This window comes from Amphimedon queenslandica, unplaced genomic scaffold (genome assembly GCF_000090795.2).
Source record: "Amphimedon queenslandica unplaced genomic scaffold, v1.1 AMPQUscaffold_13400, whole genome shotgun sequence".
Taxonomy (NCBI): domain Eukaryota; kingdom Metazoa; phylum Porifera; class Demospongiae; order Haplosclerida; family Niphatidae; genus Amphimedon; species Amphimedon queenslandica.
This window is the reverse complement of record NW_003546364.1, coordinates 179,727-200,288: the sequence shown is the minus strand read 5'-3', so window position 1 is coordinate 200,288 and position 20,562 is coordinate 179,727. Positions and strand designations below refer to the sequence as shown.

At 36.5% G+C, this 20,562-nt stretch overlaps 1 protein-coding gene and 1 long non-coding RNA gene across 6 annotated transcripts; both read left to right on the top strand.

The window, feature by feature from the left end:
- The first annotated feature begins 906 nt into the window (after positions 1-906).
- LOC109582126 (uncharacterized) lies at positions 907-2,351 on the top strand. 5 transcript variants are annotated; one of them, XR_002184928.1, is made up of 8 exons: positions 907-963; positions 1,011-1,157; positions 1,209-1,383; positions 1,439-1,482; positions 1,536-1,647; positions 1,698-1,829; positions 1,920-2,040; positions 2,095-2,351. XR_002184928.1 is itself a non-coding variant. In XM_019996746.1 (3 exons), the coding sequence occupies exons 1-3, from the start codon at positions 918-920 to the stop codon at positions 1,376-1,378; spliced, it is 363 nt and encodes a 120-aa protein (XP_019852305.1). In that variant the 5' UTR covers positions 907-917; the 3' UTR covers positions 1,379-1,421. The 5 variants fall into 5 exon arrangements, 1 of the variants encoding a protein (XP_019852305.1); XR_002184925.1 differs by having other exon boundaries at positions 1,439-1,488; XR_002184926.1 differs by having other exon boundaries at positions 1,209-1,391; positions 1,439-1,488.
- A 9,152-nt stretch (positions 2,352-11,503) lies between these two features.
- On the top strand, positions 11,504-14,162 carry LOC109582120 (uncharacterized). Its single transcript, XR_002184921.1, has 3 exons — positions 11,504-11,539; positions 13,930-13,981; positions 14,048-14,162. It is a non-coding gene; the product is annotated as an uncharacterized LOC109582120 (long non-coding RNA).
- Positions 14,163-20,562: the final 6,400 nt, after the last annotated feature.

The window sequence follows — 20,562 nt, the reverse complement described above, 5'->3', positions numbered from 1 at the left end:
TGGTATGCAGTAGCTGTACTCTGGCAGTTTTGGTATACTTTCTTATGCATCCATGTACCATGGGAACAATAGATTATTCATGCATGTCATTTTAAAACCTCAGTTAAAGTTAGTTTTTTAATTCATATTGTATTTTAAATTTTGAGCATTGCATCAAAATTAAGGAACTATACCTTATGTGGTTGCCTTTTTGCCATCTAGTGAGGGAAGAAAGTTACAAAGAAAATACTGTAGTTTTTGGTAAATTTAATCTGCCAGTAGATTTTAAAAAATTCACCTGATGAACTGGTGATGTCTTTTCGTTCAGAAACAGCTTTTTGTTGATACCAGAGACATGATGGCTATTAAAATAATGTATTTGCAATACTGTCTCATATTTGATTACATAACCACTGTTCTTTAAGTGTTAGAAACGTTAAACATTCCCATTAACAAAAAACTGAAACATAAGGTTAAATGTATTGAGTCAACTTAATTGTTTTATTTTTTGTAAATAGTTATGACATTTTTTACAAAAATGTATTCGTCTTTACATTTCTTCTTATCATTTCTGTCTACATACATCCATGTATTCTGTGCAGTTTTAAATTTAATCCTAATGCAGTGTTATATGGCAATGATCCTGCATGTGAGAGAGCCCCTAATAGGCTTTCATTTATATACAGTACAGGGCGAAAAAAGATAAGTAGCTACTCTACTGTTGCGTAGGTACAGTTTAGAGAGAAAAGAAGCTAAGTAGTGCAGAGTAGTTCCTACAAACTGCACTTTTCTTCCTACACAGCTCATGCGAATCAAAACGGTAGTAGTAACGAGCAGCTTTGCTTTCTTGACTCCTGTGCTACTCTACTCTACTGATGTGCTGCGCATGCGCATTAATTTTCACCAGCCCGGTTACGACTTAGTGGAAACGAGTAGAAATGAGTCTTAGAAAGCTGATAAAAGACACCCAGAAGAAGACAAATCGTAAGTTAAAGACATGTTTAGGAGTCTTGTTATTATTTTAAATGTAGCTTCTTACTTTTTGAAATACTTTAAGCAAGACGATACTTATTCTATTGTGAAAGCAAACTGTGTAGAAGTTGAGCAGCTGGAAGCTGGTACCTCCTGCAGAGTAAGGGATGGAAAGGACTTTCATGATGGCACAATAGTCACCTTTGGTAACACTGTACTTTAATTTTTAGTCAATAGCTGCACATATAATTTTCTAGGAGATAAGAAAGATGTAAGTAATGCAGCAGGTGATATTATTGAGAAGATTGAGAAAGAGTCAGCGGAGAATTTGGAGAAAGAGTCAGCCAAGAATATGGAGAAACAGTCAGCTGAGAGTATGAAGAATGAGTCAGACTACAAAGCGTGGCACAATAAAAAGGAAAGCTAAGAAAAGTGAGATGGTATATAGTATTACTAACCCTACATGTAAATTCACATCTACATGTAGGTACCACCGAATAAAGAAACCTAAAATAGAAAAAGGAAAGGAAGGTGAAGGTACATAATGCATTAAAAAGGTAATTTATTATAAAAACACAAAACAGAAATGCACAGTTAATATTGTTGCTGTTGGTTGTGCTACAAATAATGAATCTGCTGCAAATAATGAAGCAACAAGCTTCAACACTGGAGATCCTTCTAAGCATATTAGTATCGGTAAGATTAAATATAATAATAATTATTACTATTGTTTTACTTATTATTAGAAGCAAGAAAACCTTCAGAGAGAAAAGAGGCAGATTCCAGTGAAAGAATTCTTTGTCATAGCCCTCCACCACTTCCACCACCACTTGCACTGGTGGAGCTTAAAACTCAAGCTGCATGTAGTACTGAAACAGGTGAATTGTTTTACAAGTACCTGTACAAATTTAGTAACATGAATAACATATTACTTGATTATCACAAACAATTAATGTTGTTTTGTTTAGAGGTTATATACTGTCTCTAATTAGAAGAATGGAAATTTTAGAAGAACAGAGTATCATGGTGCCATCCCAATTGGGTTGCTTAACATACCATTTCTTTGGAAATACTAGCATGAACACAAGGGTTAGTATTCACTAATAATTATTAGAGATTAGTAATATCCTATTAATATTCTAGGCAGGTACTCTGCTACATACATGAACAGTAATGGAAGTACTCCTAGTGCCCCATCTGCTTGTAACCTACCTCAGCATACAGATCCAGTAACTCCAACTAATGAGCCAGTAAAGGCAATCATCACCAATACTACTGTGCACACTGGTAATAGAAGGAAAATAGATTTTAATGCTCCTTTGTTGAATCCTGATATTGTGATTAATAAATATCCCAAACTAAAGACACTCTCTCAAGTTGGACAATCATTTGTAAGACTAGCTAGCAAAGTTTACTTTGGACCATCACTTTTGATTAAACGTAGTGTGTATAGGCAGAAGGAGAACCCTCCTTTGCCATCTGGTGCTCTAATGGAGCTGAAGCAGAAGCTACTGGGATTATTCCATCCACGTGATAGTAGTACAAAGGAAGAATTTTAGCTGTATTGGTCTAAGTGTATTCAAGCAATAAATCATTACTCTTCAGGGCTTAGAAGCAAATATCCACCTGATATTAAGAATCTAGAGTAGAAGGCTACACTGAGTATAGTATCATATAAGATAATAAATAGTCTAACACAGTGACACTGTTGATATACATGTATATATATTATATATTAGATATAATGATATAAAGATGCAAAAGATATACAATGAATAAAAGATATACTTTGCTTTTAATTATTATAATACATGTGGGAGGGAGAAGGATTGGGAGGGGTATAGAAGAGAGTTATAAGTGCATGCAATCTGTAATGTACAAGTCTGTTAGCATAGATTACATGTATGTGATGTTACATTTATAAGGAAAGAGGAAGATCGAAAGAGCTACTGTGTACATGTACAAATATTAATATCCAGTGGGACCTCCATTATTGCATTCAATCACTTTCGATATTACTTTACGTAAGTGTCCGATATATTTTCTACACTTTCTTCTATCCAGTGGGACCTCCATTATTGCATTCAATCACTTTTGATATTACTTTACGTACGTGTCCGATATATTTACTACACTTTCTTCTATTTACAGTTTCCCAACAATCCATAATTCCTTTGACTAATTCCTCCTTTCGTTGTGGTTGCACTACTCTCCTGACATATTCTTTGAGCTCGTGCCATAGATTTTCAATCGGATTAAGATCTGGGGATTCTGGTGGTGTTTTCCACCAGTTTATTTTGTTGGCTTCTAACCACTCCTTTACTTTCTTTGAGGAATGTTTGGGATCATTATCCTGCATCAATCTTTGAGATGGATTTAAATGCTGGGTATAAGGAATCAGTCTATTTTCCTAAACTTCAATAAAGCCAGCTGAATTCATTTTTTCTTCAAACAGCACAATTGGCATCTTTCCTTGGCAACTTATACCTGCCCATGCATGTACCTTATAGGGGTTTTTGCTCTATATAATATAGTGCTACCTTGGTTTTGGTTTCGGGGGCATCTATTTTCCTTCATGAAAATCTCCTGTGGGATTCGAATTCAATTGTACACTCATCACTGTACAGTACATCAGAAAAACCAGTAGTCCTGTGCTCCTGCAACTGATCTTGAGCCAATTTCATTCGCTTCTCTTTATTTGGTCCTCTAATGATCTGGCAGTATGCACTCCCACGGTATGTCCAACCAAGTGTATTGCGAGACTTCAATATTGTTTTCAGTGACAGTGAATGACCTTTCTCAACGAGAAGCTACTGAAGTTGAGTAGCAGTGCTTTCATCATCAGCTTGCATTTGGTCCTATACTATCTTTAAAACTTCTCTGGTTACTTTTGAAGGTCTTCCAGATCCTATATTGTGAAAATAATGAGAAGTGTAGTGGAATTAATACTGACAAACCTGGCTTTTGAGTAATTGAACCAGTTTCCATGTATTTCTTAATCAGTTTGCTCACACCTGAGACTTTGACATCCAGTGCTACAGTAAAATTAGTGGTGAATACTTACTCAAAAACTTACAAAAGGAATGTGAAATCCTCTGTTGTTTGTAAGTGCTGTACACCATTGTCACTAGTCCACCAGATAAATGCGCGCATTTTTGCAATTTGAAAGGGGTAGTAAGTACGGGGTAAATATAAGCTTTACATGTACATAAAATATCATTATTTTTTACAATTCAGAACAAAAATAAAAGTCAGAAAAAGAAATGACTACAAACATGCATTGTAACTCCTAGACTTCGTAATAACACATCACCATTGCACTGTGACAGTCATAGTCTGTTGCTACGGCCCAGTAGAATCACCGTTCCTACATAAGAAGAACCTTACACATAGTAATAAAACCTTTACTTACTGATATCCGGCTACTTTTTAAACCCATATTCTTTGAACCCAGTAGAGTACAAGCGCTAGTAAGTGCCGTTTAATATAAGTAGTAGACGGTAGAGTAGCCTTGGAAGAGTAGTATATAGTAGCTGTGCAGGGTAGCTGTGCAGTGGGCAAGGACTACCCTGCCCACCAGCTACTCTGCGCATGTGCAATACAAGCACAGCACAAGGGTCAATCCTACGCAGTGGAAGGTACTTTACTGCGCGGTGCAAGAGTAGTGACGCTGCAGTTATTTAGCTTTTTTTTCTCTAAACTGTAGTTCGCTGGTCCTTCGTTGCGCATGTGCAAACCGATCAGTGGCAGTAGTGCACTTGGTCAGCCGCAGGACAGTAGCTCAACAGTGAATCGAGCAAAGAGCCTCCTCAACGGCGTTCTATAAGCAGAGAGCAGCAGTAGAGATGAACTTGGAGAGTAAAGACAGCCAAGAGAAGCATCCTCAAGTCCTTTGAGAGCCTCTAGAGTGCATGTGCGCTTGTTACATGGAACATGTGACTGGGCGGTATCAACAGTACTTCCTGGGCATATTGCAGTGAAGAGTAACGAAGTAAAATTACTACCTACGCACTACCTGTGTAATACTTATCTTTTTTTCGCCTTCTACTGTATATGACATGGAAAAATAAAATATCATTAGTTGCTCTTGCGTGTCAGGGAAAAGTTCCACGTTACTGCAGAGTTACTGTCATAAATGTTTCGATGATGGGCCTCTAGGATTATTCACTGATTAACGAAGATAATTTATCATTACATTAATACCAAGAGTAGATGATAGTTAGAGAGAGTGTCGAAATGCACTATGCTAGCTGGAATATGACCGTGTGAACTTTCTTGCACATCTTTGGGCATTCCCGCATACTGGGTGTGGCTGAGTAGGAAAAAATGGCTGCCTAGTTTGCTCAACAAGATTTTCTGGCCATTTTGGAGTCTCTGCAATAGCTGTACTGCATAACAGGCTTCAGCAGGATTATAAAGTTTACTAGTATGATGTCTAAAGCTTCTTCAAGTGTTCTCCACTGTTCGTTATGCAAACTTCTACACGTGCTTTTAGTAGGTACACCCACACTTCAGGTCTCACGTGACTTAGTTCTACGTGGTCATATTCCAGCTGGCATAGTGCAGTTTGACACTCTCTCTAACTATCATCTGCTCTTGTTAATACTGAATAAGTAATGATTATTCTCACAACAAGTGGGCATGTTTGACCTCATGTTTTGAGGAAGTTTTATCTGTCAAGTGTTGTGTTCCGTCACTCCATTCTCTTTCTTATAGATTCATACTGAAGAACCAGTACCTTCTGAGGAAGAGGACAATGTTCTTGGTGCCACTGAAGATGAAAAACCCACTCCAGGTGAACCTGATTGCACATTTACACTCGATACTCCTTGCAAGAGTAATTTGCACATAGATGCTTCCAGTAATTGCATGGTTGTCACAGAGACTACACAGTTGGTCAAATTTGTGGAACAATATTCAATTTGCCAGGAGACCAATTGTCAAGGTAAACTGAAAGTAAACTCGATAGAACTGGCTGGCCTGGGGGGAGCAGCATCACTCTCTTTTGGCTGTACTAACTGTGGTAGCTGCAATGTCAAATTTGAAACCTCATCTCAGAGGGAGAATGGTGATGCTGCTGTATCTAAGATTTTACAAGTTGCTACAATTTGTTCTGGAGCATCTTATGCCATATATAAGAAAATGTTTCACCACATCCTTGGAATGCATACAGTCAGCGACAGTGTTTTTTTTGGGACACTAAAAGAGATGTATGACCATTTGAAGGACATTTTAGATGGCATTTGCTTGGAAGCCAGAAAGGAAATGCAAGATATGGATCAGGAAAAATTAGGGAGCTGGCAGAGGGCTGTAACCTGTGGCGATGTGGTTTGGCTGACTAGAGGCAGTTTTAGCCGAAACTGCACATGCACTGTCAGAAATTACTTGACTGGTGCTCTTTTGTATTATTGTCACATTTGTCAAAAGGGAAGTGACAATTTGTGTCAAGATGACATATATGAAGGCATATCAAAAGCAGCAGAAGGTTTCGGTGCTAACGAGGTATTCAAGCTCATGGTCAAGGATCAAATGAATGTGGAATGCCACATTCAAGACGGAGACAGCACATCTGAGAATGTTGTCTTGAAACATTTTCCACTTTGTCGGGTATTGCGGTGTTGCAATCATGTGGCAAAGAATCATGCTATAAAGTTAGACAAATTGCGTAAATTAAAAGAAATGACAACTAATGATGGTGTTAGAGTAGAATGCTACTGCAAGGGGAAAAAGCATGCGAAGCATTGTGGTTGCCTCACTGAGAAGTTCATTAGAAAAGCCAAGGCCTCATTTCAGATGTGCCTTACGAATGCTGGCACAGACCCCAATGCTTTCTCTGAGAAATTAATGAACTTGGCATTGCACCACTTTCAGGATGAACACCAATGGGATGGTGGCCAGTGTGATTTTCACCCATTAGTAGTGTGTAGCTGTGGTTCTTGTACAGATAAATACAATTTAAAATGCCATGAAAAACTTTACAAAAGTGACCAAGTTATGAAGTGTCCTTTTCATACCCTAGCTTACAAGTTAGAGTGTCAAGAAAAGGCTGGTCTGGCTGATGTATTGATACATCCTGAAATAGGTAAAGTCACAACAAACCCTGTTGAAGCTTTGCACAATGTGCTTGTTAGGTATAGGTCCAAAAATTGGAACCTTGCACGTCTTCACTACCACGTTTCTACCAACATAGGTCTCATTCAAGGTTGCATGACCTATCTTTTTACAAAACGTGGTCCTCAGTACCACTGGATTCTTGACATCCTTAAGCGGATGTGCCTTCCTGTTGTTCAGAATCTTCCATCTATCTTGGAGAAGCTGAACGCAGATAGATTTTTTGATATAGAAAGCAAGAAGACCAATGTTGCTAAAGCAAGGAGGAAGCTTTATAAGAGAAAGCGTAAAGTCCTTGAACATCAACGCAGGCAATTGTTTGTAAAAGAGAGTGCAATAAATCACGATTATGGAAGGGATGCATCTACTGAAGAAGTAATTGCAGATGCCTCAACTGACAAATGCAAATGTGGCTCAACAGACCACAGAAGGACGTCCCACAAGAGTTGTCCACTGAGGAGAACCTGTGATACTGCTACTGGAATTGATACCTCCTGTGACATCAATGCATCCAAAAGTGATGACAATGTATCTGAATATGACGATGATTGTTATGACTTTGAATGTTCCCTAAGTGATAAAACAGTTGTTGAATCGTGTGCATGTCCCAATTTTCCATGTCACAAATGGGATTGCCCTGATAATGAAAGAAATAGGAAAAGGGCTATGGACAGCTCACTCACTCCTGGTGCCTTGTGGACTCCGCCACTTAAGAAAATGGGTCTGAATTCACCGAAAGTCCCTTCTCCATTAGTTTTATCAAAAATTAAAGACCAAAGTACCCCTGCTCTTGGAAGTGTTATTGTCCCATGCAATGCATCAACTGCTGAAAAAGTAGGCTCTGCTACTGTATCCACTCCATCTTTTATCCTTGGTAAAACGTTGGAGATGTCTGTATCAAAATGCTGTTCGCCATCCAATACTCTTGTTCTACCACAAATTCCACAGCAAAGTACTCCTGTGGTGCACATTTCACACACTGTATCAACTGTTCATAAAGTAGGCTCTCACTCCACATGTACTCCAACTTCTGTGGACAACATGCCGGAGGTACATATATCTTTAAGCAAGTGCCCTTCACCGTCGATGACCCCAGGCCCATCAAAATTGAATAAGCAAAGTTCCCATTTAGCAGTGGCTAAAACAGTGGGTTCTCCTTCTGTACATACTCCAATTTTGTTGCAGAATAAAAAGTGGGATTTCTCAGTACCGCTGACCTCTGTTCCATCCAAAAGTACTCCAACATCTATCCACAAGATGCGGGAGGTACAGGTATCTTTAAGTAAGTGCCCTTCACCATCAATGACACCAAGTCCATCGAAATTAAAAGAGCAAAGTTTCCATTTAGCAGTGGCTGAAGAAGTAGGTTCTCCTTCTGTATGCACTCCAAGTTTGTTTGAAAATAAGAAGTTGGAGCTCTCTGTACCAAGGTGCTTGCTGACCCCTTTTCCATTCAAAATGAAAGACCACAGAACGACTGGTGTTGATAGTGTAACTGTTCCTCACAATGACTTTGTGGGTCGAAAAGTAGAGACAAAATCATTTCACAGTCTTGAATCAGACTGTTTAATTGATGAAGAAAAGACCAAGGGTGCTTTAAAGGTTTTGCATGAAATGTTACCACCTCCTTCTACAAATAGAGATTGGGTACAGAAAGCAGTTGCAATTATATCAAAGCTCTCTGGTATCGCAGTTGTTCAACGTGTTGATGCTGTCAAACAGGTTCCTTGCAGAGAAATAGCTCCTCATATTCGGGATGAGATTGTCGGTGATGGGGCATATTTCTATAGGACAATTTCAAAAGCCATTACTGGTACTGAAGACAATCATTTTGCAGTCCGTATGTCCTTAATTAACTTCATGCTTGACCCTGCCAATGTTCTTGCCTTTGGTAGACTCGTTCGTTCAGGAATTTATTACGATATTGATGCATTAAAAGCAGTGAGGAGTCACATAAACAGACATAAACTCTATTTAGAAACCTCATGGTCAACTGAATATGAGGTATTTGCAGCTGCCACAATGTTTCAAGTTAAGATTATGGTATTTTCAGAATATTCCAATTACCGTGATTGGCATACTTATGTGCCTCGGTTCACTAACGAAACTTGTATGACACCCATGAAAGTCATGTTGTATCTGTACCACATTAATTGTAATCACTATGATTTAGTAATACCTGTACTTGATTAAAAGCAGTGTAATGCCATTTTAGCCTTGCTATTTTAGAGTGAAATTGTTTAGTTTAGTTTTCTTTAGCTTAATACAAAATGGTAAGATCTTTGTCTTTGATGTTATAAAGAATTTTATACCATGTCTTCTATTTTCGTTAATATAGTGCAATTACTACTTAAGATATTTTAGTTTCATTATTTGTGGTTAAAGTACAACTGCATCTTGTTTGTTTGTAATTACTCATTGTATGCTTATCATATTTTGCCACTTGAGTATGAGAATACTCCCTCTCACTCTCTGTTGTAGACAAACTGTCCACATTTGTGACATTTGCCTAAACCTTTGCAGCACATTATGCTAATGGCAGTTTGTGAGAAATGTTTTAATTAAAACACACAATACTAACTATACAAACTGGTCATGTACCACATGACATGTAATGACATTATGACAGTTGAGTACAGGGTGACTTTAACTATTTGGTGCTGTACCACGTATTGGGTGGCAGCTTATTAAAGTTCTAAGAGTGATGAAAGTCACTAGATCTTTATGCTCAATTGCTGTGACACGCTTTGGGTGGCAGCTGTTGATATATTTCACAGAGTGGTTCAGAAACTCTGAATGTAGCTACATGCCGTACCACGCTTTGGGTGGCGGTTGTTGTTGCATTATACAGAGTGTTACATTGTAGTAGTGAAATCATGTAAGTAGTACCACATGTTGTGTGGCAGCTTTTGTGTCATATTGACAGTCACTAGTAGTGAAGCAACATGCCATGCCATGCTTCGTGATGGTGGCTGTTGTGTTGTACAGGGAATATAGTGAAATAAACTGCATGCTAAACCACACATATAAACTAGCATGCCAAGTGTTTTGAACTGTATGTGGCAAATGAGAGAGAGAGTTACTGCTATAATGTGCTGCTTAGGTAAAATTGCAGAGTTGTGAGTTTTTTGACCTGGAATGTGAGACTACCTCCTCGTGGTCCAGGTTGGGATTTATTGTATGATATGCAGTGTATTGTACAATAAATGCAAATTGTCTCACTTTTAAAGTCCAAAAATATGTTGAATAGATAGTCTTCATTTTTCATTTAGGGAGTGTTGTGAAGAATAGTAATTGGTGCTGAATGCAACAAAGTATTTGATTTATCATTGGTAGTATTGTACTTCTGCCTAACAAAAAAAACCTGCTTGTTTTAGTCTTCTGTTGGCTGCATTTGTAATGTGCATCTATATTCTGTAGTGTTATATTTTAGTGTTGTTTGACTTGTAGCACATCTTTTGGGAAGTCTTATTTTTTAAATATGTTTTACCTAATGGCACCTTCTGCTAAAAAAGTTTCTTCCTTATACTCTGGGGTACATCCACATGCTGTTGCACTTGAGTATGTGAGAAAAAATTGCAAGTTGTAAAATTCGTTTAACTGGTTTTGGGACATTGTAACAGTGCTTTTGTCTGAAGACTATAATGTACATGCATAGATTAACTGTTTTGCATTTTATTGATATGTGACCATAATTGACAAAAGGTACCTCATGGCGGAAAGTGAAATTTGTCTTTTTAGCCTAAGAAATCCAACTTCCTGAGCCCCAGTTATCATAACATTACTCCACATGATGCAAAAAGTTACCATGAAACTTTTAGAAACAATGATTGTCTAACAAAGCACTCACAGGTTGATATTTTCCATTATAACTATCAATTTTAAAATCCGCCATAAGGGCCCTTTTGTCAATTATGGTCACATATACATAACTAGGTGTGACACTTACATTACATTTTCTTTCTGCTATAGTTTGAAGAATTGGTTAATAGGACTAAAAGCAAATCATTGTACACTTTTTCTAGCTACAAAAACTGTTGCAGAACAAGTTGTGTGTACTACTATGAAGCTGTAGTTTACAGCAATGGAGCATATATACCGGTTAAGGAAAGGGAAAACACTCACCATCTCAGTCTATTTGTGCTTTCTCTCTTCAGTTAACTTTTCCATTATGAGAAATGGAGGCCTTGTCACTATTTTCATGTATGTTTACTAGAGAGACAGAGCAGTTTTCTGAAAAGTTTGTAAATGTGTGACTATAATTACACTCACAGTTTACATGTATTATCATGCCATCCTTCTTGTTGTTATATTCTTCAGGTGGTATCGTTTGCCGGATACATTTGGTAGCTCATACTATAAGGATACTTTGTCCTAGTGGGTGTGGAAGTGAAATTAGTTTTGAGGGTTCTATATGCTTTATTTATTGTAACAACTCAAAATCTTTGAATATACTCAACCTAGACATAGTAAGGAAGTAAGCAATGCAATCAATAATTTTCTTTGTTATAGATTTTTACTTGCAAAATTATCGTTGTTGTTCATTGATGATTAAAATCTATTACTGGAAGTATTTGTAAACTTTAGACTTTGTGATAACTTCTTATACATGAAAGTGATGAATATGAGAAAGGCATGCACAATACATTTTTTTGAACTTTTTGGGTGAGTTTCTTTACAATTATGAGAGGAACTTTAAGTTGCATAATGAATTATGTATGTACCTATCATTCACTGTATTTGTCCCTTGCTCTTGCAGTTAGCCAAATTAATTACATGAAAAGTAAAGCAAGTAATTCTATTTTAACGTAGAATACCTCTCAAAATATACAGATTTGGTGAGTCTTGCAAGACACTATATAATTGTTTATTGTTTTCAGGCATGTTGTATAGTTTTGATTCTTTCAATGCTCTTTTTAAGTTTAAGTTATAGACATTTATTAGATGCATGTATGCTTCCTATTATGCCAAGCTTGTAAAGTACCTGTCCTGTAAAAATTTTTTTGCACACACACTTATCTATGAGTTCTGTCTTTAATGTTAGGATAAATGATAGTTAGAAAAATAATAAACTACTATTTCTGTTGTTTTATGTAGTTTGATTCACTCAATATCTAAAAATTTGCTTACTAAAGTGAATAGTTGCATCAAATTAAATAATGATAATAATATTCTATACTTGTACATTATTCGTCCATATTGTCTATTTTTTATGACTTCTCTGCTCTCTTTTTTTGTTTTTTCAAATCTTTTTTGCTCTTTTATCTGGATATGTCTGATAATAGTGCATGATTCCCTTAAACTGTGAAAAATCTTAATTTGAAAACAGTGTTCTTACCTTAAGCTGGAGATTTGTAAGAATGAAATGGGATATATTGATGATGTCATTTTAAGTCAGTTTTAAGTCATTTTAAGTACTGTTAGGACAATGAAGTTATATCAAAGTCATATTGTTACATGTACATATGTGTAGGCATGTCTTTGGTTAGTTATACCATAGTCATTATGTTACATACATGTAGGCATGTCTTTTGCTCTTAGCATGCTGGTTAGCTGCTTTAGTTGTAGCTATTTTTTGTTAAAAATCTAATGTATACTTATGTGCCTTCCTGGTCCACTCTGTTGGTCTAATTTGTAGTGTACAGGCATTGAGAACTTGTTTACAATAATAATGAATTAACAACAATAAATATTGTTGAAAATTAAAATTATAAACACTTTATTATTACAAACTCATGGAAAAATACAGTAACTTAAAAACAAAAGTTTGTAGAGCTAGTCAGCTTTGTAGAAGTTGTACTCACAACCAAGTTTTTACGGACCTATTCAGGTACACACATTATATAACACTAAGTTTGATACACGTAAATCTACATGTAGCTAGACACACTGAAAAAGGTGGACTGATGCTTGTAAAAATGCTCACAAGGCAAAACTCAAAGTTTACCATGATGCATGTCGCATTCTATTAATACATGTAAATAAACATTAATGAATAAGTAGAAATGCACTGTGCTACAGAAATGTGACTATTGTACCTGTCATGAACTTACTACAAATGGAGAAAAAACGCAACTCGTGTAAAGTTGTACATGGTAACATGCATGTATCAAAATAAATAAACTAGGAGTGTAGATATCACAACTAAAACCTTATCAATGCAGCCAATACTATATAGAATTATGACTTGCGACTAATGAAACTGATTTTATACAATCATCAGTGCTATGAAACAATCACCACGAAGCTATTGTAGCTCAATTCAAAAACCATTTTGCATGTTGTATAGTTCTGATTCTTTCAATGCTCTATTTAAGTTTAAGTTATAGCCATTAATGGATATGTGTATGTTTCCTATAATGCTAGCTTGTTAAGTACTCCTCCTATAAAAATGTTTTTGCACACACACACTTATGAACAACAATAAATTTTGTCGTTCATTCTAGGATAATTGATAGTTAAATAATAATAAACCACTATTTCTGGTTTTTTGTAGTTTTATTATTTCCCTAATATCTAGAAATTTGCGTAATAGTTGTATTGACATAAGTAACAATAATAATACACAATACTTGTACAATATTTGTCCATACTGTCTACTTTGTATAACTGCTCCGCTCTTTTTGTTATCTATTTGCTTTTTTATCTGGATATGTGTGATGATGGTGCATGATTTCATTCAATTGTACAAAAAATCTCAATTTGAAAACAATGTTGTTACATTCAGTTGAATACATATGGAAGAATGAAATCTGAAAGATTGATGATGGCTTTTCTAAGTCAATTAGTACAACCATGTTGATATTTTGTCATAAAAATATAGATTGTTTTGTATTGGGCCACTTTTATCATCTTCTGGTTTTTTAGGTGCCTCTGTGAACGATGGAGCAAGGGAATAACTTCATTGGAATGTATAATTGTAATAATAAAATCAATTTTTGAATTAATTAAGGTTAAAGTAACCATTGTACATCACTCTTTGTAGGTTAGACTTGATCACAGTTATTGAAAAGTAATTCATGCGGAATTTGAGCTGATTATCATTATGACTTTATGATTGGATCATTTCCAGTGGAACAGAACGATGCTGTTTATTTTTTTTTTGCATTATTGTATTTTTAATATTAAAAATTATTTTGCAATTAAACAATCTCTTGAACAGGCTGCGCAAGCATAAGAAATAATTACCAGAGTGGCAAGCAAAATGAAATAAGCACATTAAACTGTGAGGCTAATTGCAAACACTTCTGAAATATTATTATTAAAATTGTCTCTTTATAAAATAATTTTTCATAGCTTACTGAGAATGGTAGCAACAGCAGAAATATTAAGAAAAAAAAGATTCACTTCGTCTTCCTTAGAAATAATACGCCATCTTTGATCTTGTGTCATTTCTGGATACCTCTGTATATTATAAAACTGGCGGGAAATATTAATTGCAAGGTGGGGTTAAGTTATGACGTCATATTAGTCAAACCATTAATAAAAATGGCCACCAGTATGTACTTCCTGACTATTGTTTATTTAGCTGTTTCATCTGGTGAATGCAGGCTCTACGAAGCTGTAAAGCTTGCAATCGTGGTATAATGAAGGCAAACACTCAATCAAGTTAGTATGCAGTAAATGCTTTTGTGATACACTGATGTTTGAAAGTGAAAAAAACTCTATGAGAGATTGCAGCCCATTTTGCAAAACTTGAAGAACTTTTGCCAAGTGATGGAGCGTACGTCAATAGAAAATAATATTATAAAAACAATCATATTACTAAAAATTAAAGTACTCTCAATATGTTCAAGAATTCTTTACTCAGTTTTCAACCATTTTAAAAAGTTAAGTAAAGTTTATTGCATCTCACTATTGAGAAAAAATTTGAAAAAATTATATGTTGTAGAAAATGTATAAAGGAAACAATTTGTGTTCCGAAAACTAAATTGTGCGTTCAGCCCGTTGTACCTTAAATCTACAATTATCTGAGCGCAAGTCTTCAACATTTTCTTACTACTTCCATCACTGAACAAAATATTACAGGAGACTTCGTAATGAGTTAGCCAATGACTGTAGAGTATCACACTTTGTACATCTCGAAATTCTTCTACAGCGCTCAGCTTGCTGCTACAGCTAACACAAGAGTAATATACATTAAAATGTCATGTCCCTATGATTCTTGCATTACTAAAGACCTCAATATCATTCTCATCCACAATGGTAGGTTTCACTACTTTGTGAGCAACACTTGATATCTCATAAACCATACTGCTGCCTCTTAATGTCACCGTCCTTTCATTTCCAAACGTACCTAATTTCAGGTTAGTCAAACTGTACCACATTGACTCTCGAACCCAATCTATATTTCTTTCCCAACTGCAAAGAGTGACACTACCAGAACTATCAGCCATAGTCACGTGTTGCAAGCGTCATGTTCTGACAACACAAGCAGGGGATACTGTTAAGACTTTGCATCAAAGATTCACACTAGCTCCATCTGAGAGGTTTGCTCATTCTCAAACATTTACTTCCTTGGGTACTTCATTAGCAGGCAATTCTATATTCATTTTTTAGGCGACGGCTCAATACATGTTGTTTTCCTCACAATTACTTCTAAACTATCATTAAAGGAGCTTTTGCTGATCTCACAATTAGACAGATGAACAGGGCTTTTAGTAGCTTTAGCAACTGCCAGTTTATTCTGAGTTAACCCAACCATATGCAGTGTGCAACTCTCATCTGATATAGTCCCAATATAGTAACTGTTCCCCTTTTGACTCAACTTCATCGGTGAAATACTTTGAATAGTAGCATTAATATCAGCTCTCTGCTCCACATCGTCGATATCAGACAGCATTTCAAATAATCTATTCTTTGCAGCTCACCCTGACATCTCTACAGTATAGCACACAGTCTGTCACTGAATCAGTCTTAAAGTCTTTATAGACCAGTTCATCCAGAGAGGATTGATACACTTACTCCACTTATTCGACGTGCGTGTCCTCACGAGTCTATAATAAGACCTAACAAGTGCTAATTATACATTGTAAGCATTACATTAAAATTGTGGCATCTTCCTGGAACGCATCTAGATTCAGTATATCAGCATACAACAATTCAAAAAATAGATTTGTACACAAAAATAGATCTCTATAGTGGGTCTTAGAGAGTGAATCTTTAAAAAAATACTGGGTTCAGTTAGCAAGAAGGATCTAGTCCAACAGAACCATTGCAGTCACAGCTAAAGAATTACGGTATCTAACTATATCTGTATACTATACACATGCATAGATATATCATTACATGTAGACTACTCTAGACCAGAATGAGTGACAGTGAAATGCTCAACATTGAAGAATTAGATGGCTCGGGAGATAGAGATATAGTTTCAAGTGATAAAGACTAACAGAAGAACAACCCAGTACAACAAGGAGATACACATAAAAATGTAATTCAAAAATTAATTTTTGTAGTCCACAATGAATGCCGTATATAAATGTTATACAGTGTCACTATCATGGATGTGATTCAGCAGTAATAAAGCAAGCAGCAAGGCACAAGGCAAAGTTGTTTTGGTTTGACTTTACCACCATACATGTCAGTTCAAACTTAAAGCCTATAATGGAACTAGAATAACATTTTTTTTACAGATAAAAGGAGGCCGTAACAGTATTCGACTATCAGGTACAAAATGTCCAATAAAAGATTGCACCACTACTAAAAAAGATGAACATTGTCTCTGTATTGACCATGCAAAAATATTTAAGGTAACTAAATTCTCACTGACAACTAAAATAAGACACAGTCTTTCACAAACATTTTTACAGATATTTTATTCAAAAAAAAAAAGACCAAGCATTTCTAGGCCAACTAATAGACCACAACATGATGTAAGGGTTTTCCTATAATGTTACATAAATATCTTTCTTATATTACAGAAAGTTACAATAAATGTACAGAAAGTAGAACATTTTGTCTCAAAGACATAAGGCACTTAAGCACATATTTAGGACTATTTAATTATGTATAATGTTTAATTCAGTACATAATGTACATCTTAACAGTACATTATCCATGAACACCATTCAATCTGTAATACAATTCTCACATTATTGATTTTACAGTATAAAAAATCTAAATGAAACCAGCATTCAAACACAATGGGCCATCACACAATTTCCCACTAATCATTACGAATTGCTGGCTCAGTGGCAAGGGTCTGCATTTTAAGTGCTTTTCATTATTATTATTACTTATTATTATTATTATTGTTATGGCCATTATGGTTTCAATCATGAAAGAGAATAATATATTATTATTGTTATTATCATGATTATTATTATTATCATTACTAATATTCATTATTATTTTCACGCGTGCACACATATTTTTTTTTGTTCTTTCTCCCTTCTGCATCTCATGTTTAGGTACTCTCTTTATATCATTGTTATCGTTGTCCATCTCATTCCTTTGTTATTTAATGATGACATTTTGACAACCTAACTATCTGTTGCTAATTTATTTTGTCTCGGCTTACTACTTGCGACATTTGGTGACCCATACTTCTTCACAATACCTACCAGAGACTTCTTTCCATTATCGATCGTCTTTCATGTCTCGCAGTGGCTCCCGTAATAATTTTTCTCAACATCCAGCACCATATACAGCTTCATCTGGCATCTTGGTCATCATTAAAAGCCCTCCCTTCTGGCCCGCCAATCCCAAAACTTTGGTTCGCCCAGGTGGATGCGCAGTTTGCTACGAAAGGTATTACTGTACAGAAGACAAAGTTTGACCATGTTATTGCCTTTTTGTCTCCTTAGTTTGCTTCTGAGGTCCGTGATTTGACTCTCAAGCCCACTTCTGCTACTCCCTATGATGCTCTGAGATCACAGTTAATTAAGCATAACACTGCTACTGAACAGAGGCGTCTTCAACAACTATTTAACACAGAAGAGTTAGGCAATCTTACTCCGTCTCAATTCCTCCACCATATGAAACAACTTCTAGGAGACAAAGCTGCTACTGCTGACTGCTCATTTTTACGGAACTCTTCCTTCAGTTTTTACCATCAATTTTTCGTATCATACTTGCTGCTGCTTCAAAAGAGTCAGATGATATGGAGACCATTGCTGCTTTAGCTGACAAAATTGGTAAAGTAGCCACACCTACCATTAATTCTGTAGAAACTCCTCTACTTTTAGCAGAGGTTGAACAATTACGCTCTCAAATTAGTAATCTTGAGACACTTGTTCAGTATCTTCAGTGACCTCATTGCCCTCGTTCTAAATCAAGACTTAGGAATTCTTGACAGCACTCTGCTAGTCAGACTCCTTCCTCTCCTCGGTGGTATCACAATCGCTTTGGTGAGGAAGCTGCTAAGTGTATTCCGCCAAGTACTTGAAACTAGGAAAACCTCCCACTGAGTGTGACAGGCAGCCAACATTGCCGGCAGCTCTCACTGTCACTTGTTCTACATTACTGATAAAATGTCTCTTCTCAAATTTTCGGTTAATACTTGTGCTGAAGTCAGTGTAGTCCCTCCTACTAAGTCTGATCAAGATCGTCATTCATTAAACTTTACACTTCAAGCTGTCAATGATACTAAAATTCACACTTATGGTCAACGCTCCTCACTCTCAATCTGCATCTTCGTAGACCTTATCGTTGGATCTTCACTATTGCAGATGTGAAACAGCCTATTGTGGGTGCTGACTTTCTTCAACACCATGGTCTCCTTATTGACATACATCGCAAGACACTTATAGATTCTCAAACAATATTCAAACTATCGTGCAATGCAAACACCAGAATACATACGGTCTTACACTTAACCCTCTCTTCTTCAGTAACTCCTTTTCATCTCTCCTTTTAGGGTATCCTGAATTAACCCAACCATGGAAGGTGATACTTCCATCAAGTACAACATTGTTTATCACATTCAGACATCAGGATTACTCGTATTTGCTCAAACTCAACGACTTCTTCACGAAAGCTTAACAATAACTCGTTCAGAGTTCTCTCACATGATGGCACTGGGAATCATTTGTCCTTCCAGTCAATTGTCCTCTGCCTTACATATGGTCCCAAGGAAGACTAGTGGTGATTCGCAACCATGCTGGGACTATAGGGCGCTCAATAGGATCACAGTGCCTGACAAATATCCCATCCCAACCATTCAGGATTTTACATCCACTTTACATGTTACTTGTATTCTCGCCAAGCTAGATCTTGTTCGTGTGTGCCATCAAATACCCGTTGCTACAGAGGATGTCCATAAAACGGCAGTGACCACACCTTTTGGATTATTTGAATTCACTAGTATGCCCTTTGGTTTAAGAAATGCAGCTCAAACATTTCAGCATTTTATAGATATGGTACTTTATGGTCTTGAGTTCGCCTAGGTATACATTGATGATGTCTTGGTAGCTAGTTCTGATGAGGCTGAACACAAGAACCATCTTACACAAATATTCAATTGTTTTAAAGATTATGAAGTCTTCATTAACCCTGACAAATATATGAATTTGGTCAATCCTCATTACACTTTCTTGGTCATATAGTTAATGACAGTGATATCCGACCATTACATTTCAGAAGGCTCAGTCTCACGTTTTAACTGTTCGGCCAGTTTTTTTAACTTGCAGCTAAATTATAGTTAAGTAACTAATTTTATTAACTTTTGATCCACCCATCTGCCTCACTATATAAGCTCCTGCTTCAGCCATCTTCCTTGGCCTTTTTTTTAGTTTTCTTACTGAAGCACGTGCAAATATGTCTCTATAAGACATCTTGGACAATGTTAAAGGTTTACCAGCAGACTTTCTGACTTAACAGATTTTGAAGACTTAAAGAAAGGTCGATGTGAGCTGAAGAAGGTTAAAGATTGCTGTAGCTGTTTTAGAAGTCCCCACTCCAAGGAGTGAGCAGGACAACATTCTGGGGGGCAATGCTCCCGTACCAACAGAACTCATTCATACTTGTCGGAGGACAAGGAGGATTTTGAGCAACTTATGGAAGTCTCAGATGAGACTTATTGTCTTCTCACGGACTCTTGCACTCGGGACGTGTCAAGTGAGACCAGGAAACGTACATTTAAGCTTCCTAAAGTGAATGCAGCCAGATCCCCAGATTGGACTCAGTAATGAAAACTGTTGCTCCTCAGTCTGCACAAAGTGCAGATAAAGAACTAGCCAAACTTCAGACATTCATCTTGGATGCTCTGGCAGTCTGGCACCCATCACTGCCATCCTAGAAGGTTCTAGTGAGATTACAGTACAAGATATAAGAGAGGCACTAATCACAACCTGAATGCTGACTGGCAATGCTAATGCCAACTTAACATGTCTCTAGACAAAGAAACTGATACAATCAATTAATGATAATCTTACTCCTCTGATACAAGATGAGTCACAGTTTACAGATTCAAAGCCATATCTATTTCAGTCAGACTTTGCAATGCAAGTAAAGGCATATCCACATTAGGCCAGAGCGCTATAGTATACTACTCCTGAG